General features: G+C 39.6%; 1 protein-coding gene across 4 annotated transcripts in view; it reads left to right on the top strand.

The window, feature by feature from the left end:
• Nmnat3 (nicotinamide nucleotide adenylyltransferase 3) overlaps nt 1-25517 on the top strand; it is a 108064-nt gene extending 82547 nt beyond the window's left edge. For 3 of the 4 annotated variants that reach the window (XM_019205115.2, XM_033759483.1, XM_010608215.1), the window contains 3 exons: nt 6994-7177; nt 18376-18455; nt 24374-25517. In XM_019205115.2, coding sequence (XP_019060660.1) covers nt 6994-7177; nt 18376-18455; nt 24374-24756 — 647 coding nt within the window. In that variant the 3' untranslated portion in view covers nt 24757-25517. The remainder of the gene's footprint in view (nt 1-6993; nt 7178-18375; nt 18456-24373) is intronic. The other variant, XM_019205116.2, reaches the window with a different exon arrangement.
• The last annotated feature ends 2117 nt before the right edge of the window (nt 25518-27634 follow it).

Genomic DNA, 27634 nt, shown 5'->3' with positions numbered 1-27634 from the left:
TACTCAGAAGACAACATTTCCATGAGTGGTTTAAAAAATGCCTCTTAAAGGTGACTCTTCTACAGGTCAATTATATAATCAAGTTCATGAACAGTTTAAGGCATTCTGAGAGGCTCAGCATCCTAGCACCCATTAAGGGGTATTTTCACTCACTCACTCTACCCTAGCTAAGTGGTCTTGCCCTTAATTTTAAGCATCAGCCTCTGTTCTTCTACTTCCATGTTGACATTTACATAGCTTCTCTTGGTTTGGCACTATTTCCCTGCTGTGTGCTGTACCTAGCTCTCACTGGTACTCCCAACACATGGCGCCTGGCTTTGGGCTGTACACACTGTACATTGGACTTTCCCCCAGGAGCCGGGCTGACTGTTAGTTCTCATCCTCCTTCATTATTGCACATAAGGAGCCTTGGAAATTGTCCTGGATCTTGCCAGGCCCTACTAAAGCTGAGAGAGAGGTGTTTTCAGGAGCCAACTGCCCATTCATGGTACATGGTTATATCTGCTTCTGTCAGTGCTAGCCTGTACTGGCACAGGAAATGTGAGATGGTCTCCTCCCAGAATTCCAGAAGGGAAACAAAACATGAGCCCACCTGTTCTACAGTTTACAGACTTCATTGGACCTCTTAACGATACCATCCCAACCCCAACCCCAACAAGTTTATCTGTGATGGGTAACAGAGCATAAGGAGCAGGACTTGACTCGTGTCTAAACTTACTAATCACAAGAATTACTTCTGGGCTCTTCTCTATCCCTGCTGCACCTCACCACACCCTTTCCCACAAAGGGCCTTCTTCACATTCTTCTGTTCTTACTATTATGGATTTTACTATATGGATTATGGATTTCTAGAATACCATTGTGTGCTGCGTCCTGGGCTCTGATTCTTGGTGTTGTTGTTGCTGTTGTTGTTATTTGGGGGAGGGGTTTAAGGAAATTAAACCTTTTTATCTCACAACAAGCCTGGCTCATACAATGAAAAATTTTCAAACTTTTATTAGTATGTGCGTGCAGTACCAATGATTACATTCATCCTTGGGAGTTGGTACGTGTATGCAGCACATCTTAGTTATTTTTGTTTCCCCTTTCTCCCTCTGCCTTCCCTCCACCTTTTGGATAAATGAAAACTTTAACCTTTACAGATGGTTCCTCTGAAGTGAGTTTTAGGATTCAGTTCTGGAAGTCAAAACTACACATCACCTCCTTGTTCTCAGCCAGTTCTTGAAGCAGCAGATACTTCAGCCCCAGAAAAGGACAGCCAGGAATACTAGAGATGCAAAATGCACCAGAGATCTTCCAGCTTTCAGCAGGGGAGCTACACTCTTTAGATCAACTCTTCCACTAAAATAGCAAGAAATGGTGGGAAGAGCATCTTTCAAATTTCACTTCTAAAGCTGATAAACTGAGAGATAAACACCTGGAACTACAGAGGTGGGCAGGCTACTAGAGCACCAGAGCCACTGAAGCCCTGTGGGCATTGCTCACTGAGGATTTGAATCAGTAGTCCAGCCATCCAGGAGAGGCAGAGTTCAAAGGCAGGCACCCTCTCAGTCTGAGAAACTAAGGCACCACACCCTCAGAGCCAGGAAGAATCAGATCTTAAACCACCTTCTTCCTCCTATCTTAGAAAACTTCACTGCCTTGTGTCTTGGTGCTGAGGCAAGAAGAAGCAAAAAAAAAAGAGGATATGTATGCACAGGAAGAAGTGGCCACACATGAGCTTTTGCTTAGATTTACAACCATCAGTCTGAAATAGCCAAAGAAACTTAAGTCAAGAACTTAATTTAAGGTCATTTAATTACCCCAGGTGCCTGTATAAGCAAACATGAATCCCTTCTTGAGTAGGGATTATCTGTCAAAGATCTGGAGGAGTCCCCACAAATAACTGGTCTCAGGCATTGATCAACAGGCATTCAAAAGTAACTGAACACAGAACCAAAGCAACATTACTAAGAACTAGCAGAAACAAAAGACAGCAAGGATAACATATAACAATTATGTTAAAGACAAATATCCAAAATAACTCACCAGATTTGTTGAAGAACCTACTAGAATTTCTAGAGGTGACTAAAATAAGCAAAATTAGAACTCAAATGAAGGTTCACTAAGAAAATTAATAACCCTAAATGCGTAAACACACAAAAAGAGTCTTGAACTATATGAAACAAAAATGAGTATAGCTGAAAAGCACAATAGACAAATTCATATTTACAACTGAGGACTTCATTACCCCAGTCAGCAGAGACTACTACCTGACAGAACAACTAGACCAAATATCAGCACAGGTGTGGAGAAATAGACAATGCAATTAACAATAGGCTCTAGCTGATGTGTAGAGAATTCATGACCCAACAAAAGCCGAAGACAAATTGCTTTACAAGGACGAATGGAACATCCACTAAGACAGGCCATATTCTGAACTATAAAACAAATCTCAGTGAGTTTAAAAGAATTGAAATTAGAGTATGGCCTCAGAACATAATGAAATCAAGCTGAAATCAATACAGGAAAGGGGATGAAAAAAGAATTGAGATGTGTTACGTATGTGTACCAACTCCCCACAAAGAATGTAATGATTATGTAATGCCAACAGGGACTAATACAAAATAAAAACTAGAAAATAAAAATGGGAAAAATATTAAAACACTTGAAAATTAACATTTTTCTAAATAACTCATAGGCCAGAGAGATCATTTCAAAGGGATTTTTTAGATAGGAAATTGAATAAAAGTAAAAATGCAGCAAATCAAAATATGTTAAATGCAGACAACATCACAAGAAGGGAAATTATCATTACTAAATGTTTACATGAGAAAAAAGGAAAGTTCTCAAAGAATAAAATCTGCATACATTGGAAAGGAAAAAAAATTATTTGTACATGATGTGGTTGTCTATATAGACAACCCCACCAAATAGGGAAGGGTGAAGGAGGTGAAGGGAAGGGAGGGTAATGGGGAAAAAATAAGAACAAGATATATCATGTAAAGGTACAAGATCCCAATGATGAATGTAACTGTATTGTTTGCCTTAAATGTACCAATAAACTTAATGGGGGGGTAAAAGAAAACCCCACAAGTCTACAAAAAATTTTTCAGAATGAATTTGACACAAGGCAAAGATTAATGTATATATAATATATACATGTTTTACATATAATGTGTATATATATCAATAACAAATAATAAACATCACAATTTTTTAAATATTTAAAATTATCTAAGAAGATAAAATACTTAGATATAAGTCTTACAAAATAGGTATAGAATTTGTGTCCCAAAAAATTACATGATACTAATGAAAGAAATCAAAGAAATCTTAATGATTTTTAGTCAGATCAACAGAACCAAAATGTAAACTTAATGAACTGGAATATAGATCAAGTGAAATTATCCAGAATGAAGCATAGAGGGATTTTTATAAGTTCCAGAAGAGAGGATAAGAGACTGCAGGCTCCATATATACAATAAAAGGGCTGAGAGAGAGAAAAAAAAGAGACCAGAGATAATTTCTGAAGAGATAATAACTAGGAATTTTCCAAATCTAATGAAAGATACAAATCCAAAAATTTAAGAGACTTATTGATCCAAAAATAAGATAATAAAAATAAATTCATAGGTTTACAAGGAAAATGTTTAAATCAATTATAAAACACAGATTACTTCACCAGAATAGTATCTAGACTTATAGGGAATTTCTCAAAACCAATTTAAAAAAAATAGAACAGTAATTTCAGACTGGAAGAAAAATTATTGTAAATAATTGCTTTACACCCAGTGTAACCATCTTCCAAGATTGAGAGTTTGAAAATGTCTATCAAGAGTGAAGTCACTAACTTAAGGAAACTACAGGATATATTTTATTGAAAGGAATGTGATTCCCAAATATAAAGTCAGATATGTAGGAAGATATTAAGTACAAAGAAAATGGAAAATCTGTGAATACATTTAAATGTGCATGATAGCATAAAAGAGAATAATAAGTTGTAAAAGGATAAGGAGAAAGATAGACTTAAAACTACAGTAACAATGACATGTAAGTCAGGAGAGTAATAAATGGAGTTATAAAGTTCCGAAGTCCTCATCTTGCTGAGAAGGAGGGTGAGGGTTTTCATTTACTTTGGCTCCAAGACAGAATATGTAACTTCTAGTCTGAAGTTTTAAAAATATGGAATTTTAAAAATCCAAAGAAAGGAATAAAGAATAAAAGAAACAATATGTATGACCAAAAAGCCCCACAAAATAAGATGATAGCTTTAAATTCCAATATATCAGCATTCACATTAAATATAAGTGAACCCAATGTTCAAGTTAAAAGCAAAACATTGTCATACTTGACAAAAAGATGGTTTAGTGGATGGTTTGCAAAGTTTTGCCTAAAACAAAGGTGTAGAAAGTTTGAAAATAAGGAGCAGAAATATTCCATGAATATGTACTAATCAAAATACAGCTGTTGAGGCTATAGATTAGACAAATACACTTTAAATTTAAAAAACAATCATTCAGGAGACTGGCTCCATTCACAGGAAGATATATACCTATTTTAAACATGTAGGCATTTAATCACATATTCTTAAAATATATCAAACAAAAGTGGAAAGAACAAAAAGGAAAAACAGAAAAATCTATAGTCATGGTGGAAAATGTTATAACTTCTTGCAATTAATACAACAGGCAGACAAAAGCAATCAATAAGAACATAGGTTTAAGCAATGTAATCTTAACCAAATAGATAGAACATTATACTGAACAATCACAGAATACATATTCTTGTAAGCACACATGGAACATTTATCAAGACTTATCATATATTGGGACATAAAGCAAGAATCAACATGGTTCAAGAGGTTGAATCAATTTAGAATATGTTCTCTTACTCCAGTTGATCTAAGCTAAAAATAAATAACGAAAATGTGATCCCAAAATCACAGAATTTTGGTAACTAAGAAATATACTTCTAAATCATGGATCAAAACAGATACAAAAATAGAAATTAGAAAAATATTTGGAGCTGAATGATCATGAAAATACTACACTATCAAAACTTGTGGGGGCCAGGCACTTAGTTCAGTGGTGCCACCACCTGCCTCACAAGTGCAAGGTCCCAAGTTCTATCCCTGGTACCAAAAAGAAAAAAAGAAAAAGAAAAATTGTGGGATACAAAAAAGAAGAAATGTGCTTAGAGGGAAAAATTTCTTTCTGGTTTTTTGTTTTTTTTTTTTTGTTGTTGTTGTTCTTTGAGACAGGGTCTTACTATATAGTTGAGACTGACCTGGAACTCAATATGTAGCCCAGGCTGTAAAGGGAAATTTTAAAGCTTTAACTGTATATTTTAGGAAATAAGACAAACTGCAAATTAGTTTGCTGAGCATATATCACAAGAAGTTAGCAAAAGAACAGCAAAATCTCACCAAAAGAGTAGAATCAATGAAAATAAGAACAGAAATTGGTGAAACAAAAACAAATATTCAGTAGAGAAAATCAGTATGCCAAAAGTTCATTCTTTGAAAACACTCATAAAATTACAAATTCCTAGCACGTACAGTACTGCAGAAGGAAAAACAAAATGAACAGAGCCAAGATGAGGAAAGACAAAGGGAATCCCTGAAGATGGTACAGACATTCAACAGATATGAGGACTTTGTGAAGAACCTTATGTCAATAAACCTCAAGTTTTAAAAGTAATAGACAAACTCCTAGAAAAATTATAAGTTGCCAAAAAGTGTAATGAAGAAATGAAAACCTGAATCATAGCCATTGAAAAATCAGAAGTCAAAAATTTTCATACATGTTAAACCCTAGCCTCTTAAGACTTTTGTGAGTTCTGCCACTCAACAAAAAATGCTACCTCAGTCCTCCACACAAGCCCTCTTAGAGTACAGAAGAGGGAGCTCCTCAACGCTCTTCAAGAGTGGTGTAACCTTGACCTCAATACCTGATTAGGACAGTAAGAGAAAGGAGAGAATATAGACCTGTCTTCCTTCCCAAAAACAAGCGGCAAAGTGAGCACATCAATGCGTGGAAAAGATGCTATATCTCGACCACATCGAGTTTGTCTCAGAAATGCAATGTTATTTTCAAATTAGAAAATTAATCAATGTAACACAATATATTAACAAACCAAAGGGGGAAAATTATACCATTATCTCAGCAGTTGCAGTGAAAAAATGATAAAATTCAATATACACGCATGACAACTTTTAATGTAGAAATAGCAGGGACTGTCTCTTAAAATAACATTGTCAGGACCATCTAGGCTTGGCTACTATAACTAATGCCCTAGTCTAGGAGCTTAACGCATTAAAGTTTCTCTATGCAGGGACAAGGGGAAAAAAATGAAAACAAAGACCTGTCATGTAAAGGTACAAGATCCCAATAATGAATGTAACTGTACTGTATACCTAAAATGTACCAGTAAACTCAATGAGGAAAAAAATAAATAAAGTTTCTCTCTCATCGGATAAATCCCAGGTATGTGCACAAGATCTACAAGCACTGTCCTTTGCTGATCACACAACCCACATTGTTCTTCCCTCCCATGAACAGCACATCCCTCCAAAGTCACTGTGGGTGTCGGTAGTCCATCTATATCCTATCTTCCACCAAACTTGATTCATACTGAATCTCATCGCTTCATTGTCCAACCTGACAGTACCCTACTTGGGCGAAGAAATTACATACCATATGTCTCTTCTCCCAGAGGGAATATGATAGTGTTCCTCACGTTCTGAGTTTTACGGTCTGCATTGCTCTCTAGGAGCTTACTGCCTAGGCTCCACCTTCCTTTCCACTGACGTGCTTCTCTGAGTTGTAGAAGACTGAAGGAATGGTGTGCAGTCACTGAGGTAGTGCCTTTTGCCATTGTCCACCAGCAAAGAATACTAAGGTCTGTTCCAACTCAGGACAAGGCACAGATTTTTAGCATCTGCCTGAGCTCCTGCTGACAAAAGGCAAGCATCTGTTGGAACACCCAGCCTCACTACTGTCTCTTGCCTAGGAATGTACCAGGTGATAGAGGGCATCATCTCACCTGTTAATGACAACTACAGGAAGAAGGACCTGGTACCTTCCCATCACCGAGTGGCCATGGCCCGTCTGGCCCTACAGACGTCAGACTGGATTCGGGTGGACTCCTGGGAGAGTGAACAAGCACAGTGGATGGAGACTGTGAAGGTGCTGAGGTAATGGTGGCCATGCTCTGATGTGTGGAAGTCGCAAAGCCCAAGGATAGAAGTCAGGACAGATTGCTGGGCAGGGCTTCAGCCAGAAATGCTCAGCCAAGACTCTAGAAGTGTCTCTCTGCTTAGGGTAAGAGAGATGTGCAAGGTTTCAGAGGGATCCCCAAGCAAAAATAAATCACAAACCACTGTCCACGAGGGAGCACTCCGTGGAAGCACCTAGCCTGACTGGTTTCCGAAGTTTATGACATCGGGGGCCTCGGCGATCACTTGGTAGCTATGTGACTTTGAGAAAGTTTTTCACATGAGACCTATTCCTCATTTCTCACATGACAACAATGAAACATACTGAAGGGTTTATTTTCTTAATTGAGTTTCTTGGTATATTTTAAGTATACAGTACAGTACAGTTACATTCATTATTGGGATCTTGCACCTTTACATGACAGGTCTTAGTTCTCACTTTTTCCCCTTGTCCCTGGCTAACCCTTCACCCCCTCCTCCCCTCCCCATTTACAAACACTTTATTTCCATTTTTTCACTTTCTCATTTTTTTTCTTCTCCCTTATTACCTTTCCCCTACCCTTCCCACTTTCCCTAAACCTTTAGTCCTTTTCTTCCTATTTCACATTGTCGATTATTTCGTTAGGATCTTATGTACTATTATAGTTTGTCACACCAGACAAACTATTCAGTATTTACACATGTGTGACTTATTTTTTCACTTAGGAGTATATCCTCAATATGTATCCATTTTCCTATGAATGAATCTAATTTCTCATTCTTTATGGCTGAGTAGTATTCCATTTTATAGAAAAACCACATCATTTTAATCCAGTTTCCAACTCATGGGCAAACAGGCTGTTTCCAAGTTTCAGCTATTACAAACTGTGCCACTATAAGCATAGGTGCATGTACCACTGTGGTATGATTCTTTTAATTATTTTGGAAAGATACCCAGCAGAGGGAGGGTTGGGTCAAATGGAGCCTCTAGTCCCAGCTCTTTGAGATGTCCCCATATTAATTTCCATAGTGGTTGCACCAGTCTGCACTCCCACCAACAATGGAGAAGGGTTCCTTTCTCCCCACAACCCCTCCAACATTTGTTATTGTTTGATTTCTTGATAGCAGCCATTCTTTGTGGGGTGAGGTGGAATCTCAGTGTTGTTTTCATCTGCATCTCTCAAATGACCAGTGACGTGGAACATTTTTTCATATATTTACTTGCTGCTTTTACTTCTTTGTCTGAGCAATGTCTGTTCATTTCAGATGCCCATTTTTTAATTGGTTCTTTATATTTGGGGGGTTGGTTGTTTTGAGTTCTTTATATATTCTAGATAATAGTTCTTTGTCTGTGCAGCTGGTAAAATTTTTTTCCCACATTGTAGGTTGTCTCTTAGTTCTGTTGATGGTTTCTTTTGCAGTGCAAAAGCTTTTTAATAAGATGAGATCCCAGTTGTTAATTCTTTCGGCTAGTTCCCATGATACTGAGGATTTGTTCATAAAGTTTTTCCTATGCCAATGTCTTCAAGAGTTCTGCCTAACTTATCTTACAGCAAGTTTAGTGTTTCTTTTTCCCACATTGTAGGTTGTCTCTTAGTTCTGTTGATGGTTTCTTTTGCAGTGCAAAAGCTTTTTAATAAGATGAGATCCCAGTTGTTAATTCTTTCGGCTAGTTCCCATGATACTGAGGATTTGTTCATAAAGTTTTTCCTATGCCAATGTCTTCAAGAGTTCTGCCTAACTTATCTTACAGCAAGTTTAGTGTTTCTCTTTTAATATTTAGATCTCTATAACCTCAGGTCTGTTTCTTTGCCAGTACCATACTGTTTTTATCACAGTGGCTTTGTAATATACATTCAAATTAGGAATTGTTATACTTGCTGCCATGTCTCTGTTGCCTAGGATGGCTTTTGCTATTTTAGGTCTCTTATGGTTCCAAATGAATTTTTGGATTCTTTTTTCTAGTTCTGTGAAATATAGTGTTGGAATTTCAATTGGCATTGCATTGAATCTGTGTAGCAGTTTTGGTACTATGGCCATTTTCACTATGTTGATTTGTCCCACCAGGAACAGAGACTATCTTTCCATTTTCTTATATCCTCTTCTACCTCTTTTTTCAGAGTGCTATAGTTTTCAGTTTAGAGGTCTTTTGCTTCTTTTCTTAGATTGATTCCAAGATACTTCATTTTTATGGATGCTATTGTGAAAGGAATTGTTTGCCTAATTTCTCTCTCAGTGAGTCTGTTATTTGTGTACAAGAAGGCTATTGATTTTTGGGTGTTGACCTTGTATCCAGCTACTCGTCTAAAAGTATCAATTAAGTCTAGAAGTCTTTTGGTAGAGTTTTTTGGGTCTTCAATGCAGACTATCATATTGTCAGCAAAGAATGACAGTTTAACTTCTTCCTTTCCTATCTTTATTGCTTTAATTTATTTATCTTGTCTAATTGCTATGGCTAATGTTTCCAGAACTATTTCAAAGAGGAGTGGTGATAGTTGGCATCCTTGTCTTGTTCCTGATTTTAATGTGAAGGTTTTCAGTTTTTGGCCATTTAATATGATGGTGGCTGTTGGTTTTTCATAGATAGCCTTTATTAAGTTGAGCTATAGATGATCTATTCCAATTTTTTGCAGGGTTTTTATCATGAATGCATGTTGAATTTTGTCAAATGCTTTTTCTGCATCTATCAAGAAGATCATATGGTTTTTGCCCTTGACTCTGTTAATATATTATATTACATTTATTGACTTACATATGTTGAACCATCCTTGCATCCCTGGAATCAATCCAACTTGGTCAGGATGTATGATCTTTTTGATGATCCTCTGTATTCTGCTTGCTAGTATCTTACTAAGGATTTTTTGCATCTATAATCATTAAGGAGATTGGCCTGTACAAAAGGTTCTCTTTTTTTTAGTTGGGTCTTTCCCTGGTTTGGGAATCAAAGTGATACTTGCTTCCAGCAATGAATTTGGAAGTATTGCTTCCCTTTCAATTTCAATGAAAAGTTTGAAGAGTAATTGCAGTAGTTCTTCTCTAAATGTCTTGTAAAATTTAGTAGTGAATCCATCAGGGCCTGAGCTGGTTTTTTTTCATAAATTTTTAATTACATTTTCAATTTTATTGATTGTAATTGGGGTGTTTAAAATGTTTTTCTTACCTTTGTTCAACATTGGTAATTCATAAGTATCTAGAAATCTGTCCATTTCTTATGTGTATTCCATTTTGTTAGAGTACAGGATCTCAAAGTAGATATTGACTAGCCTTTGGATTTCTGTTGGATCTGTTGTGACCTCACCTTTTTCATTCCTAATTGTATGGATCTGAGCCTTTTCTTTCCTTTTTTTTGATAAGGTTAGCTAAGGGTTTATTAATTTTATTTATGCTTTCAAAAAACAACTCAGAGTCATTTATTTTTTGTATCATTTTCTTAGCTTCTATTGCATTGATTTCTGCTCCAATCTTTATAATTTCCTCTCTTGTTTGAGTTTTGGGTTTTTCTTACTCTTGTTTTTCTAGGAGTCTAAGATTCATCTTTAGGTTGTTTATTTGAGCTCACTCTCTTTTCCTAGCGTGGGCATTCAGTGCTATGAATTTTCCATGTAGAACTGCTTTCATTGTGTCCCATAGCTTCCTGTATCTTGTATCGGCATTTTCATTTATTTGTAGAAGCTGGTTGATTTCTTCTTTAATTTCCTCTGTGATCCAATGATTGTTCAGGAGCATGTTGTTAAATTTACATGTGTTTGTGAAGTTCCTATAGTTTCTTGTGCTGTTGACTCCAGCTTGATTGCACTATGATCTGATAATATACAGGGAATATCTTCAATTCTTTTGCATTTATTGAAACCTGTTCTGTGAGCTAGTATGTGATCTATCTTGGAGAAAGACCCATGTGCAGCTGAAAAGAATGTATATTCTGATTTTGTTGGCTGGAACACTTTATAGACGTCTATTAAGTCCGTGCTTGCAAAAGCTTGGTTCAGTTCTAATATTTTGTTGTTAATTTTTTGCCTGGATGATCTGTCTATTTGTGAAAGTGGGGTATTTAGATCCCCCACTACAATTGTATTAGTGCTTTTCTGGTTTTTCGTGTTTCTTAATATTTTTTCATATAGTTGTGGGCATTAGTATTTGGTGCATATATGTTTATGATTGTCATCACTTCCTCTTGAATTATTCCCTTTACAAGGATGTATTGGCCTTCTTTGTCTCTTTTAATCAGTTTTGTTTTGAAATTTACTTTATCTGGGAATAAGATTGTTACCCCCTGCTTTTTTCTGGGCTCCTGTCTCCTGGAGAATTGTTTTCCATCCTTTCACTTTCAGTCTATGGACTTCTTTTTGCACTAGGTGTGTTTCTTGTATGCAACATATTGTTGGATTTTGCTTCTTATTCCATTCTGCCAGTCTATTTCTCTTGATTGGTGAGTTGAGGCCATTGACATTGATGGTTATTACTGATATGTACTGACTTATTATTGTCATGTTATTGGCCATTTGGTGACTCTTTTTTACTTTTTTGCCTTCTCCTTTTACTTTCTTGCCTTGCCTATTTGATTTGCTCTGTTGGGCCTCATGGTGTTGTTACTTTCATTGTCTTTTTCTAGGAAATTGTTCACAGTTGCTTGTAGTGCTGGTTTGGTGTTCATGAAGTTTCTCAGGTGTTCTTTGTCTTGGAAATATCTTATTTACCCATCCATTTTGAAAGGGAGTTTTGCTGGATACATCAGTCTAGGTTGGAGGTTGTTCTCTTTTAGTACTTGAAATATCTCACTCCAGGCTCTCCTTGCCCTAACGGTTTGTGTTGAAAAGTCTGCTGTGATTCTGATGGGCTTTCCTTTGCATGTGATTTATTTCTTTTCTCTTACTGCTTGTAGTATTTTGTTCTTCTGTTGGGTTTCTGGGATCTTGATTATTATATGTCTAGGTGTAGGGTTTTTTGTTTGTTTGTTTGTTTTTGTTTTTTGGTTTTGTTTTGTTTTGTTTTTATCATGGCTAGTTGAAGTCCTATATGCCTCACTTATCTGTATGTCAAATTCTTCCCTTCTGTTTGGGAAGTTTTCTGTCATTAATTCTGTGAACAGCTTTTTTAAGTCATTTGTATTTTCTCCTGCTACTTCATGGATTCCTATCAGTCTTATATTTTTCTTCTTTGCATTGTCTAGGAGTTGTTGGATCAATTTCTCATGATCCCCTACTCTTTTTAAGAGACCTCTCTTTTCATAGTCACTGACTGCAATCCTATCTTCTATTTCTGAGATTCTATCTTCGCATTCTTTTATTCTGCTGCGAACATTTTCGATAGAGTTTTTAATATACTGGATATCTGCTTGAATCTGTTTTATGGATTCCATTTTTTTCCTCTGTTGGACATTCATTGTTTCCATTTCTTTCTTATGCTGGGCCTTCATTGCTTCTATCATGGTCCTGAGCTCATCTGTTTTTCATCAGTTTCTGTTCTAGAGTTTCAAATCATGACTTCCATTTTATTCACCATCTGTATGGTTATCTGGGAAATTATTTCTGTTTTGAATTTTTCTAGAACCTGATTGATCTGTTTTATTACTTCCTGTGCTTTGAGTTCAGGGTGTCCTGGTGATTCATTATCAGACTTTTCATCCTCATTTGCCCTAGAGTTTGCCTTTGGTGAACTGGAAGTCTGTCTTTGTGTCTTGCTTAAGTGTTTTCTCATTTTAATTTTTGTTTTTGGGTTGTCCTTGGTTTAATTTTTGGGTTATTACTTAAATCTTCCTGATATAGTTGTGCTTTAGCTTTTGGGTCTCTAATGACTCATAGACATTCTCATTTTCATAATATCAGAGAGAACAGCTCATTAAATCAATCACAATCCTTTATTCCAATTGATACAATCAGTAGCACAATATGATCAAGCACAACTTGCAAATTGACCACTGTGGTAGTCATTAGTCTATCACCTTTAAACCAAGTGGATTAAATTAAAATTAAGAGCAGACCAAAATATGTTTGCAGTGAATAAACTTTTCAATATAGCATATTTACCATTTAGGATGGGGGCTTAGACAGAGTTAGGAAGAGAGGAGTATATAAGTAAAAGAATTGGAGAAGGTTTCAAGTGAAGCCAGAGGACATAGAATGACCATATAATCTTTAGGAAACTGTTAAATTCAAAAGGGATATACAGAGTGAAAATATAAGGACAAGAATATATCCCTGAACAGTAATAGGGGCTCACTTTCCCTTGAAACTATTGACCCTTGAGTGAGGTAGAATGACAGAAGAAAAGAACATAAAGAAAAGAGAAAAAATGATAAAAGAAGAAATCTGAGTTAGGGCAGGAGCAGAAATAGAAAGGGAGATGAGGGATAATATGGTGGAGCAAGAGACTGAGTTGGAGAAAGAGGACAGAAAAAAGAAAGAATTTGCAGAGTGGAATGAGGAAAAGAAAGAAAAAAATGACTTGAAGGGCCTCTTTCAGACTATGTCTCTGCTGTCATAATATAGAACATGTTCTGCCATGTGCAGAACCAAGTCCCCTGATCTCAGCTAGCTGATGGCAGAACCCCATGACACAGACTGACCTAGGGTGCAAGGCCCAGATTGAGTTCCCAGACCTCCTGCAGGGTTGAACTCCAGAGAGTTCTACTACAGGTTTCCCCTGCCATTTCTTAAAAGATATTCAAAGTTGAGAGCTCAGAAAAATACCCCTTTTCACCACCTCTTCCTCTGCACAGTGGGTCCTAAAACTGACATAATCAGGAGGTTTGAGAGTGCGGGGGGGGGTTCAGGGGCACCCATGCAGCTACCTTCCTTGCACTTGAGAGATGGCGGCAGTGGCACAGGCAGGGGAGGGCATGGCTAAGCAGCCTGAAGTTTTTTTAAATGTCAGTATTTATTGAACTAGAAGTGCCTCCTATCATTAAGTAGACTTTTATTATTTTCATCATTGACTAGGTGAGAAAACTGAATTTAAGAAGCTATCTCTTCTGGTTGCACAAATCTTGGATTCCCTAAATCCAAACTTTCATGTCGAAAAAAAAAAAAAGACTATAAATTTACTAACAGTTACCCAGGATTTATTAAAAAATCTTCAGAATTGCTATTAGCATTCAGTATAAAATAGCTGTTTAAAGCACCAGTCCAGCCCAGCATGTTGAACAATGGGTCACTGACTTGTGTCTGGAAACTGCACAGGGAGTTTGTAGGAAAGAAGGGAGTTCCCCATGTCCTGGCTGCCAGAGGGGACTGAGGTGGGCCTGCCTCCTCATTAACAATAGCCAACTCCACTGAAAGGGACTGCAAATTGTGAGCCGTCTTCTATTTGGAAGCACTAGGGTAGTGAGGAACACAGCAGAAGTGGCAAAGTCAAACAATTGGCAGGCCTGTTCATAATGTGTTTTGGTTTTCATATTTTACTTATCTTTGAAGGCACTTGGGAGAAGTGTTTATGTTTTCGCTAAGCACTTAGATTCCATGTGCTAGTTCTTATTACTCACTTTTCACTGGGAAAGAACCAGTTAGAAACATTTAGCAGCTAGTTTTAGTTGCACTTCAGAATCTGCTGCCAAACTAAAAGGAAAGAAAACATGAAATAATTGTTAGGATACACGTTCCCTTCTTTTTTAACCACCCATCTGGATAAGCAAAGATTCAAATTGAAAACTGAACAAGGGATAAATTTATACCTTGATCATCTTTTGGAAATGAGTCTTAGTCATTTTTCATTTATTGGGGCTAATAAAAGAGAGTAGAAAAAAGACAACAGAAAAAAACAAATCATTTAGCTTTTATATGTAGTCAGAAATAGGTGTTTTCTTCTCCACCCTGTGAGAGGCAGTGTTGCAGAAGACATGGGTTTTGAGCCTAATTTACTAGCTGAATGACTTGATATAAATTATTTGGCTTCCCTGAGCCTCGATTCCTCACCTGATAAAATGGGAATGTTATCACCTATTTCACAGAACACTGTGTGAATTAAGTGAGGTGAGGTAGGCAAATTATCCAGTTATAGTAGGTGCTTAATAATGTTAACTACCCTCCCTGCATCCTTAATGCAGGCCATGATTTGTCTTTAAAACCAGTAAGCCACTTGTGAATACCTAGGTGTTGACCATAGCAATTTAATGTTACCACTACTTCTGCTACAAAATTCAGATATGGGCAGATTTTATTGAACACATTCATTTTCTCTTTTTTTCTTTTAAGCCCTTTAGTCTAGTGTTTCTCAATGCTGGCTGCACATTGGGACCACCTGCAGAGCCTTTAAAAGAACAGATGCCTTCACCTCACCCCAGATACAGTGATCCCTTTAGTCTGAGGCGGGGGTGGAATTTTAACAGTTCCCCGGCTGCTTGTAACATGGGGCTAGTGGTGAGCCCTACCTCATCACTAAGTATGTGAACCCCACTCCTAGTCAGTAGTGAGATACACTCAAAGCAGTAGTCTAATCCCTGCTGTGAGAATCACGTGGAAAACTTTTTAAAAATGCTCATCCCCATGGCAGAGATTTTTGTTTGCTGGGATGGTCTAAACCGGGGTATGTTTTAAAGCATCCAGAAGATTTATATTGTACTGTGGTTGAGAATCATTAGTGTAGTAAACACAGTTTTAACAGATAGCTGACTATGATATTTTAAAGGTTGAAAATCTGGTCCCGATTGTAAAGTCAAGTGGTTTTAGAAGCATGGTAGAAATAGGCCCTATCATTTTCTCCATTTAGTGTTCTCTTGATAAAGTTAACTGAATATACATCACAGTGATACAGTAACAAATATGAAGTCACTGTGGGGCTTATTAAGGGTTATTTTTCTCCTTATCAGGTTGTTTGTTTTGTGCAGTTTATTTAAATCTAGGCCAACACTTCTGTCTTTAGGGCAGGGCCTTCGTCTCAATGCCACATCATGTGCTCCCTTATCCATCATCATCATCTCATACATTGCATACACAATCATATGTTTTCCTCATTGTACAGATGACAACAACTGAAGCACAGAGAAGCTAAGTTAATCACAGACACAACCCAACAGGTAGAGCTGTATTTTGCTCAACTCAGAAACCATGCTGTGGCAATCTTCAAAAGCAGTGACCTGCTAGCTAGAAACATGAGGCCACAGTAAGAAGACCCAGCTTTCCAGTGGGTCTTTTCTGGAGACTAAGGGCAGCTGAGGGCACAGAGAACATGTTCTCAGAGTCATTTCACAGGCCTAGAGCTGGATACACCAGGGTACCATTCAGCCAGGAGGCAAGAAAAAGCAACGGCCCCAGCCCCCAAAAGACAGGGTGGAAGTCCAAGGGAAAACTACACTTGATCCTGAAAGTCTTCATTTATACAACAAAGGCCCAGTATCCAACCATTATTCAAAGCAGACCTAACTTGAACCAGGAGCTTCAAGGTAAGTAAAATGAAATAACAATCACCATCTTTAATACATCTCCTGCCACAAGAACCAGGCTCTTTAATATATATCTAGTCAGATCAGCAACTCTAAAAGGTAGGTGGGTTTAACCCCATTTCACAGATGAAAATATGGAAATTCGGCAAGGATCAATAGCCTACTCCAAGTCCTAATTTGTTTAAAGTTGGAAAGTGGAGAAGAGATCCAAACAAATTTCACAGTCTGATGAAAGAACTGAGACCAACACAGAAGTGACTCTGCAGAGACGAAGCTTACAAAGTCCTTATCAGTGAAAGGATAATAAAAACAGAACCCAGCAAGGCTCATAAACAGACTGAGTTCAAAACACACATTTTGATTTGGAAAGCAAAGATGATATTGCATACTTTTTAGGCTTTTGTGAAGATAAATGAATGCTAGACATTAAGCACTGGCACAGTATGGCCCACAACTAGCTCTCAAGATTCTAGAAAAATAAAGATTCTGAAAAGACTCAGCGGAGTCTACAATCATCAGAAGGGCTTTGGACCAGGATTAGATATATTTTATTCATCTGCTCCTCCATCTTTTCTGAATTCAGAAGACTTCAGATGAACACTTTCCAAGGAACTAAGAATAGGAAGATGAGTGAAATGAGGTACCTGTTCATAGTTTGGTGGAAAGACAGAGAGTGATGATTGTAACAGCTAAAATGGATTGAGCACATTCTGTGCAGGCCATCCCTGAGCTTTTCAGTTACACTGCACCCCTGCCCCTTCCCCCATCATCAGTAGCAGATTTCCCCATATTTTGCAGGGGAGATGCACTTGATCGTTTGTGATCCTGTGATTCTTGTTGTAGATAAGGCTGCATTTAACTTTTATGATCAGTTAATGGATTAGGTTGGTGAGACTCTAAGAGTGTCATACAAGCAGGGTGGTACAAGCAGGACTGCTTGGACTTGAACCCACCAGCTTTGACTGTGAGGCACATGCTTTTCTTACCAGGCACTGCTCCCTCCCATATATAGCTTTAATGAATGCACACAACAGTAAGTGGAATATAAAAGATCAAATTGAGACAAGAAAGGCTGCACAATGATTACTTACTTGTATCAGAAGAAAAAAGAAGGTACAGATATCTCTTGATTTGAGGAAGCTAGATTGCTGACCATGCCCAATTGGTGTAAGTCTAATCATGTCTGAAACAATCGGTGCAGCATGCATGAGTTAGCTCCTCTCATCTTCATAACCTCCCATCAGAGGTTGGCACTATCACTGCACCTCATTTGCAAATGAGGATTCATCTACACAAAGACCTGAAATCATGCACCAAGGGTCACACAGCCAGGGGGTGGGAATTGTGATTCAACTAAAGCTGTCAGGCTCCCAAGTCCTGGCTCTTAGCCCTTGCCATATTGCATTTTAAAACAGTTTATAGTAAGAGCGGGCATCTTTAATGAAAGCTAGTGTGGGCCACACTGTGATTGTGCTGATTATGTACAGCTTATCTACTGTCACAAAAGCCTAATAATTCAGCATTACTCTTCCTGTTTTCCAAATGAAAATATATGAAGAAAATGTTACAATAGTAGAATTAGGCTCCCTTTCCCACTTTCATCCATGGCACATGGAAGGAAGTAGGCTCTCTTGGATAAGGTTCTCCTGGAGGACCTAGGTGGTGGCTGCTTTCTATCCTAGCACCTGGCACATAGTTGACCATCAACAAATATTTGTGGAATGACCAAACTAAGATGGCTAGGAGCAGGTTGAGACTTACATCCTGAGAATCCTGGGGTGGACTTGCAAGTTGGAGGATGATCCACCTAATTTTTCCACTGTAGGCATCATCAGAGCCAGCTGCTCAGATCTGCAACCCAGATGGAAGGCCTGGACCCTGGCAAGGCACCCTCAGGCCCTGCAGGTGGGTAACAACCCTCAGGTCTGCAGGAGGGGGGATGGTGGGGATTCTTGTGAAAACTGATAAGGGATTTGCTACCCAAAGGAGCTTACCTACCTTGTGATTTATGCTTGTGACATGGATTAGTCAGGGCTGCATAGGGATAAACTGGTGAGTGATGCTGGGGTTCTTTGAAAGTCTTAGCCTTTTAAAGTTCAAAACGGGCCATTACAAACCACCTCCTGGCAGTTACTCAGTGGTTTACTCAGAAGAGGAAACTCACTTTTTAAAGGCTATAAAATCAACTTGGGTTATGTTCCTCATTTGTAACCTTATTGTCCCCTCCTGGTGTTACATGGAAGCTGGCTGCCTGTGATTCAGAGTATGAGTAGCCATGGTGTGTGAGTCAAAGGCACATGCATTAAATACATAAGCAGGAGCTCTTTGAGGTGTGGGAGGGTAGGAAGTAGTGTGAGCAGAAAATCACCACTCAACATTTTTGGCAGGCCGTCTTCAGTTTTCTACTACAGGGCCCCCAGCTTTGGTTGGTGGAACACTACTCTCAGATCAGAAGGATTCAAGACTGCCAAGGATAAATGCACTTGAATTGGTTTATTTAGTGCAGTACTTTTCAAATCCTTTATTACGTCACTATGCATTGTGACTTGACAAGAAAGGGAGAAAACCTGCAGCCATTCCTCTCACTTTTAACTGTGAAACCTTTTCTTTTCTCTTTCATAATGCCTGTCAGTATTTTTCAGAGCTAGTTCTCCCAAAGCACGAAGGAAACACTCTTCAAAAGGTCTCGGAACTGGGCATAGTGATGCATGCCTGTGTCCTAGCACTCTGAGGTGAGACAGGAGAAGCACAAGTTCAAGCCCAGTCTAGGCACCTTAGTGACTTAGCAAGACCGGGTCTCAGAATGCAAAATAAAAACAAGCTGAATGTAACTCAGTGGGAAGGCTCTGGGATCAACCCCCAGTACTGAATGAGAGAATGAATGAATAAAATTTTTTAAATAAATAGAAGAATTTGGAAAACTACCAGGCCCTAAAGGTGCCATGCAGTTCCCAGACGCTGGTTAAAAAGGATCCCACATAGCAGAGTCACTTGTGGAATTTTAAAAACATTAATTCCCAGGCCCTTCGCAGATCTCCTGAGTGAAGGTAGGGCACAGTGTTTAATAAGCACACTGGTTTGCTTTGCCACCAGTTTGGGGACGTGCGCTTAACTAAATATCTAAGGAGCTATACTATCCACTGACATGTTTATTGTATCTTCTGGTAGCTCTTCCTTTCTTTTACCTGCATGGACTTCTCCCCTGCCAGCCCATTATGACTACCTACCTTGTGGTAATCTGCTTCCTTTCTGCATCTTCTCTGATTTCAGCTCTGAAAGGCCCTACAAGTGCTCCATGGGCACCTCCCCAAGCCAAGAGACAGGCTGGGAATGGAGGTGGGCCTCAGCATGGGTCAGGAAAGCTGTGTGGAGGAGGCAGCTGCCCACAGACCGGCAGGCTGTGGAGATAAGGGCCATTTTGGATGGAGGGTCAGGCTAGGGCCCCAAAGGAAGGACACAGCATCACTGTAGGGCACTCATGCCTGGGGAGTGCCAGAACCTCCTGGTAGAGACAGGAAACAGTCAGAGTGAAGTGGTGGGTGCTGAGCTGAGCCCCATGCCCCACACTTCATCTCTACTGATGTTTCCAGAACCCTTATCTCACTTCTGCCTGCCCTGCCCCTTCTTCCTCTTCCCTCCTTGGCTCCCCTGTTGAAAACCTGCCTGTCCTGCAAGATTCAGTTCAGAACTCACTGCCTTGTGAAACCAGGCCATGCTGGCCTCGTTCATACAGGCCCTGTCTAAGCTCACCCACATTCACTTGTCTAAGGGCTACTTGGCCCTGTAATGTGCAGAGTCTCTCTATTCAGACCCTAAGCTTTACTTGTCTTTTTCTATTCTAAAGTAACCATGCAGGAAGGAAGTTTACATGAGATAAAAAATGGACCTTTCAGCTTACCAAAATATATCATAGACTTAAAATCTTCCTGCCTTTTCCAAGTGACAAATTCCTCATCTAGAAATCTAGCTAAGGAGATAAATAAAAATTGGGATAGAGATTAATACAGAAAGATGTTCATCACAGGAGTTTTTAAAATAGCAGGAAACAAAAGCAACCTCAATGTTTAAATGCAAAGAAATATATAAGTAAATTATACTTTATATATAAGATGAAGAATCTACCTAAAAGCCTTCAATAATATGGAGAAACATGAAAAAAGAACAAAAAATCAGAATACAATACTGTACATGGCACCTCTAGTATATTAAAAAATGAATATACTTTTATGTTTCAATCACTAGAAAAGACAAGGGAAATACACCAAAATGTTAGTGTTTGTAGAAAACAATTACTTTTATTGGCGCTATTACTTTCTATTTTAAAGTCATATTTTCTATGTCCCATGATAAGTACCCTAGTTATATTTGTAATCAGAAAAAAATGAAACTAGAGCAGTGTTTAAAAGGAAAAGGATGTTTTTCTCAGCATAACTTTGACTTTAAAGATAGCATGTGTGTGACTAGTGACATGTTTCTAAAGGACCATTTTGGGTGCCTTGTCTTTTATTATGTGTTGTTATACTTGAATCGCAAATTACATGCTGTGTTCAGCATTTCTGGCTGCCAGACACCAGCTTCGCCCATCATGTCAGTGACCTCACTTCTTCGACTCACCCAGAATCATGAGTGCTGTGTTCTGGGACTGCTCGGACAACACTGGAATGGGTGATGCTTCCAGCCTCCTAACAGACTGATGTCTTTTGTGAAGATGGGCTTCCCCGTTGCCTGATGGAGCTGAGTGTGGCTCAACAAGTTCAAAGGATTCCCTTTCCATAAAAACAGTAGGCATTTGATCTCTGTCCGTTTTACATAGATCAGATGCCTGTTCCTAGCTTCATCTCTGGTGGCCTCCTACTTCTGAGTGTGTCTGTGGGGTGCCAGGACAGATACCACCATTACTAGCTATGTTCATACATTGTGCCAGGCAGAAAATTGGCATTGCCTTCTTCCCTCCATCTCTTAATTTCCACTGCTTCCATAATAGGCTTTGTTACCCCCATTTTATAGCTGAAAAAACAGGCCCGTGTGCTCAGGATAACTTTCCCAGGACACCATCATATCTGAAATTCAAACCAGGGTTAACCGACATCAAGATTGATGCTCTTTAAATGTTGTCACCTTAGGGCAAGCAAACATCCAAAGTTAAAGCGCTGGTGGCATTTTCTCTCAGTTTATGTAAATTTTGAATTTATCCACTTTTTAAGGTTCATAGCTATTCAAAGGCAGAGGCACACTGCCCCCAAAATGCTCACAGACAAACATTTATGTCACTGTATCTCTGTTAGGATGAATCACATTGGCAGTCTTTATACTACTTCTTGAATTATGTACTTTGGACTTAGAATCATTCAGTCTGAAAATTCTGTAGTGTCGATGTGAATGGATTTAAAAGGGTTACTATGAATGCTTTTGTAAGGCCCGAAGACAGGAGGGCCATAGTTGAGCCCTGAGGCACATGTTGATGTAAGAAATGACCCATCGCATGGAATTGTCACATGGAATGACAGGCACCACCAGCCTTGTAGAAATACCTTGCAGGACAGGGGTTAGGGGATGTATGGGCACCTGTTCTCTCTAGAAAGGCTCAGAATACATAGTATTCCTTGCTGTCGTTATTAATAAATAAGAGTACCTAATATTGAAGCAGATATGTGGAAATTGTCCCCACAAAGCCCACTGGGAGAAGAAGGGTGTGCCTCTGTTCCCAGAGCTATGGGAACATAAGAAATGTGCCTGTGGCCCCCAAGAGACCTTGGAATTAAATTTCATTTAACCTCCCTCGTGGAGAGAACACATAGAAATTACCCAGTCATCTGAAGGGCCATACACGGATCTCTTGCTGCACTATCATGGCTGGATAAACAAGACATTAGGGCAAAACTTCACAGTTGTAGAACAGCACAAATCTACTATGTATTACAAACAATATATTAGTGAGAAATATTAGTTACTGAATAACTTCTAAAAGGAATTTTATGGTTTTAAAAGAGCCAACCACTATGCAGACAATTTGCAAATGTTGGATGGATATTTTGATGAGTGGCTTGGTAGATAAATGGGTACATTGATGAGTGAATGAACGACTGCCAGTTAACACACATGCGTAGAGCACGTACTCTGTGCCAGCCACTGTTATACATACATCATAGTTATAAGTCCACTCCATAATCTTATGTTAACCCTATAATGTAAGTACTATTAACATCTTCATTCTAAAGTTAAGATCACATAAGCTACCACATCACAGAACCAGAATTGGTTATGATTCAGGCATCTAACTCCAGAGTTTTAGCTTTTAACTACTAAGAATTTATACTTGCACGCATGAAGGGATGTTTGAATGTCTCTTAGACCGATGTTATGCTGCTATAGGGTTTGCAAAGCATGTTTCCATAATTACATTGGTTGCTTTGATTGAGTCTAGTGCTTGTTGGCTCATGCATGGAGAAACTGAGGCCCAGAGAAGAAAGTGTCTTGGTTGTAGGCCTACAGCAGCATGTGCCCAGCTGAAGCCAGACATGAGACTTTTCCCAAAGTACCACCAGTCTCTCACCTTCCATGCCACTGCCAACACAGAGCTCCTTTGTAAATCCATCTCTCTGTACACATCCAGATTCTTTCACAGTTCCACCATCAAGGGACCAAAGTGAGCACCTTATGCCAGGTTTCCCCCAGTGTATGGTAGCCCTAAGTCTCCTCCTTTCTGAGGCTTCCTGGTGACAGATGCCAGCCTTCTAGCAGCCCTTTGCTGAAGCCTCCACAGAAGCTGGACTAGATTATGGAAGGACTGTGGATACTGCAGCAAGATGCTAACAAAGACATGGTTTTTTCTCTTCAGATTAGCCTGCCCAAGAACTTGAACAGTGCTAGGAAAATCCTGGTCCCCAACCCTCAAAGTCTTCTCAGTTACAATGCATATACAGAGTTCCACCAGACCAGCAGTAGGCAACAGAGACTAGCAGTTAGAGATGTCCCACCTGCAGGCTGGCTGCCTGGGTTCAAATCCTGACTTCTATGACTAGCTGAAGACCTCAGGCATTGCCTCTCCATACCTCAGTTTCTCCTTGTGCAAATTGACACAACAATACTTACTGCATGAAGGTCACGTGGTGTTATATACCATAAGGGATTAGTAATAGTGTGGTATTAAGCACTTCATAAATGTTCAGTGATATTTTGTCATCACAATCAGCACTTTATTAGAACAAATTCCAGAAGTTTATCCACATTAATCGCTTGTCCTGGAGCTTTGTTGTATTGGAAACTGAAATGAAAAGGCCACCAAGTGACGTTATAGGGGCTTTTTGGTTATCCAAAGAATCTTTATAATTAATCTTTATGCTGAGATTTCACACAAAAGTGCGAGGTCCCAGTTCCTAATAACAGCAGGTCTGAAATGGATTTCAAATAGGTCAATGACTTGTCCAAGGCCCACACTTTGTTACTCTTTGAGCTTTCAAAACCTTAACTTTCATCAAAAAGCGGAGTTTTGGGTACAACACAGCATCCCTAGAGCTATTTGCCATGGTCCAGAGCAATCATAGACACATTTGTGTTGTAGCACTGAAAAAGGGGGGAAAACCCACTTTTTTTAATTCCTTGGCACTTTGCCAGTGTTAAACGATGCATTGATTAAGTCATTACTTACAACTGTATACCCTGAAATAGCTTCAGACACGCTTGTTAAATCATGAACATGGAAACACTGAGTTCTCAGTACAGTCCAAGAAAAAGTTTGTGAGCTTTCCCAACAGAATAGCACAGTACCTCTCCTGGCTGTGACCCTTCTGTAACTATGCTGCTATCCGCCCTTGTTTTCACAGCTGCACCTGAGCTGAAACTCCTCTGTGGGGCAGACATCTTGAAGACCTTCCATACCCCCAACCTCTGGAAAGATGCTCACATCCAGGAAATAGTGGAGAAGTTTGGCTTGGTGTGTGTGAGCCGGGCAGGGCATGATCCAGAGGGATACATTTTGAGTTCGCCCATACTATGCAAATATCAGCACAACATTCAGCTGGCCAGGGAGCCAGTGCCGAATGAGATCAGTGCCACGTATGTCAGAAGAGCCCTGGGCCAAGGGCAGAGCGTGAAGCACCTGCTTCCGGACACTGTCATTGCTTATATCAAGGACCATGGCCTGTATATGACTGACAGTTCCCAGAAAGGCAGAAGTTCCCAGGACAATAAAGGAAAGACAAGCTAGGCAGGCCCTCAGTCCGCTACTCCACCACCCAGAACCTCCTGCAGAGGTTTTTGTTTTGCTTTGTTTTCGGTTTTCCTGGCTCTTTTGGTTTATTACTACAATGATTTAACTTCTGGCGACTCTTCTACCCCAGGAAGAGATACATTCTGTCTGTGTGGCCAGAAAAGACATTTATCAAAGAAGCTAAAATGGTGTGGCAGAGCATCAAGATTAGGCAGCCTTGCTTGGAGCGGCTGGACAAGGAGACTTACTTATTTTGTGTCAGTGGTAATTATGGCAGGCACACCGAATGCCATTCTGAGCTTGCCTGGGCCCCTGAAGGTCAACTCAGAATTGCCCACGTGCATTTTTTAACTAGAGCCAGGTGTGGCCCACTGGTCCTGATTGGCAGGATTTGACAGAATGCTAATTACTGAACAGGGGGCCTTGTGGATGTCCTTGTTTCAAACAGTAATGTTAACTAAGAAGTACAAAATTTGGAAACCACTCTTGCATCATATGTTCCTTTACAAACTGTTCAACTGTTGTCTGCCTGCCTTCTGACCTTTCATGAAATTCAAACTAAACTCTAAGTAGTGAATCTCAAACAATATTTTTGATACAAGTATTTTTAACACCGTTATACTCTAAACACCAAAGCTCCTGGTGTTCAAGTTTCTAAAAGGAAACTGAGGTAAAACAGATGCTAATTTTAGAGAATCTTTTTAGAATGTTTTATGACTGCCGGCCTGTTTGAATATTGGCAAAGCAATAAATAATAAATTGACATCAAATGTTCTAATGAAAAGTTTCTTTTTTTTCCTTCCTTTGTTACATTATTAATGCCTCGTGTACCACCTGTTGCTCTTCTCTTTAGTAATTCCACGATATTTGCTACTGTTCAGTGGAACCGGTATGAATTTTAAAAATCTGTGTCCCAGGTACTAGGAGTGGAGGAAGCGACTGTTTTTCAGCACCACACAAATGGTTTTCTAATCCAGAGCAATGGGTTTATACTGTTGTTCAAGGGAGCCCTGAAAGATGAGTGGAGGCTTTTGGTGTGTCCAGGACTTGTCATTCCACCTCAGGTTGGGAAAAGGCTTTGATTGTGCTAATCCTGTAGGTGGTTCCTGTTTATACTGCTGACCGATTGCGCTCAGAATTGGCTTCTCTGTGGTTCTCTTCCGGCTCATCTTTGCCACGGATTTAGTGGTGCTGAGAAGGGGCAGGCAGGAAGACTCTAGTGTCTGCTAAAATATCCCAGCTTTGCCAAGTTTGTTATGAGATTAACACAGAAGTGGGAAATCCAGAGTAGTGGGACTCTTGGGAACCCAAACTTCACTCTCCGGTTTAGCTGTGCCCTGCAAAGGTCCCTGGAGACCCAGATAACTCAGGAACTAGGAACCAAACAGGTTAGAGAAAAAGCTGCACCGCAAGTAATGTGACTTTGGCTCACTCCCTTCCCCACTGTGAGCGTCAGTTTCTCTACCTCCGACATAAAGGGTTTGATTAAATGCTCTTCCAGCCCTGCTTTTCAAGACTGCTTCTGACTTAAGCCTTGGCAGCTTCTTTGGGGCCAAAATGCTTCTAGCCAGACTGGAAGCTCCCTAAGGGCAGCTCTTTGTTTTGTTTGTAACTCAAAGTGCAGTCACAGGCCAGCAGTGGTTGCACCCATGGGGGTTTGTCAGAAACGGAATCTCAGGCCCAACTGACTCAGAATCAGCTTTCTTGTAAGGGTCGTTGGCCTCGAATAGTGCCGTGCAAACAACTATACCATTTTTAATTAACTGAGAGTTCAAGTAAAATTCTGTGACACGCTGGTATCTTCCCTCTTATCCTCTGAGCAACACTGCCCCAGTTTCACCTGCAGTAGAGCAGGTAGACAGGGAGGAAAGCCCTGCAATCAGCAGTAGTGTCTAGAAAAGGTGAGAGAGGGGACCTAGGAGTTTAAGGCAGGGTTTCTCACCCTCAGCAGTATTGACATCCTGGGCTGCATAATGCTTTCCTGTGAGGTATTGTGCACCCCAGGATGCTTAGCTCGTGTCTGCTAGATGCTAATAGAACGTCCCTAGTTGTGACAACAGAAATGTCCCAGACATTGCCAAATTCTCTCCCAGGGCTCCAGATAATGACCAGCTTTGGACCCATTGGCTTAAGGATGTGACTGTGTATGAGAAGGGACTGTCTGTTTCCCACTAAAGGGAAATCAGGAAGCAGCAGCTTTAGAACAGCCTTCTTTGGTACAGGTCTCGTGGAGGGCTGCCCTACCTCTCCTGGAAGCAAGCTTATTCTGACAGATGCAGTACTGTTCACAGTAGGAACTGGAAGCCACACCCAAGCACATCCAGCTTTCCTCTTACCTTATTCCCAAGTACCCAGAGTAGCCTCCTCTCTCACATTTTAGAGCTGAGGATTCCAATATGCCCTGGACCTTTGTTACTGACATGCAGGGCCAAGAACATGAAGGCTCAATGAGTGGGGTGAATAGTTTTATTATTATTCAAATTTCAGGATTCACTTATTGGAATCACATCTATTGAGGGCCTCTCTGCCATGGGTAGGTAGGTTGGTGAACAGACAGTCTCACCCTCAAGAAGCTTATAGTCCAATGGGGTCTGGACAGAAACTAAATCATCACACAACTACATGTATGACTACAAACTGAAGAGTACTCTGAAGGCAAACACAGTTAGACTGCCAGCTAGAGGCAGCAGGTTCACACAAAGCGAAGGAAGCTAATTCTTCAGTCCCTCAGTTTCTAGCACCCTAGAAGGACCCGAATTCTATGGGTGTCTAGTTTATCTAATTCTAAATTTATAATTTTATTCTTTTTCTGGAAAAGGGCCCTGGAGATGGAACAATCTATTGAAAATGGATTTGCTGATGACAGTGTAGACTG

Source organism: Fukomys damarensis, unplaced genomic scaffold, assembly GCF_012274545.1.
Source record: "Fukomys damarensis isolate Sample0158 unplaced genomic scaffold, DMR_v1.0_HiC HiC_scaffold_37, whole genome shotgun sequence".
Taxonomy (NCBI): Eukaryota; Metazoa; Chordata; class Mammalia; order Rodentia; family Bathyergidae; genus Fukomys; species Fukomys damarensis.
This window is presented reverse-complemented; position numbering and strand designations above follow the sequence as displayed.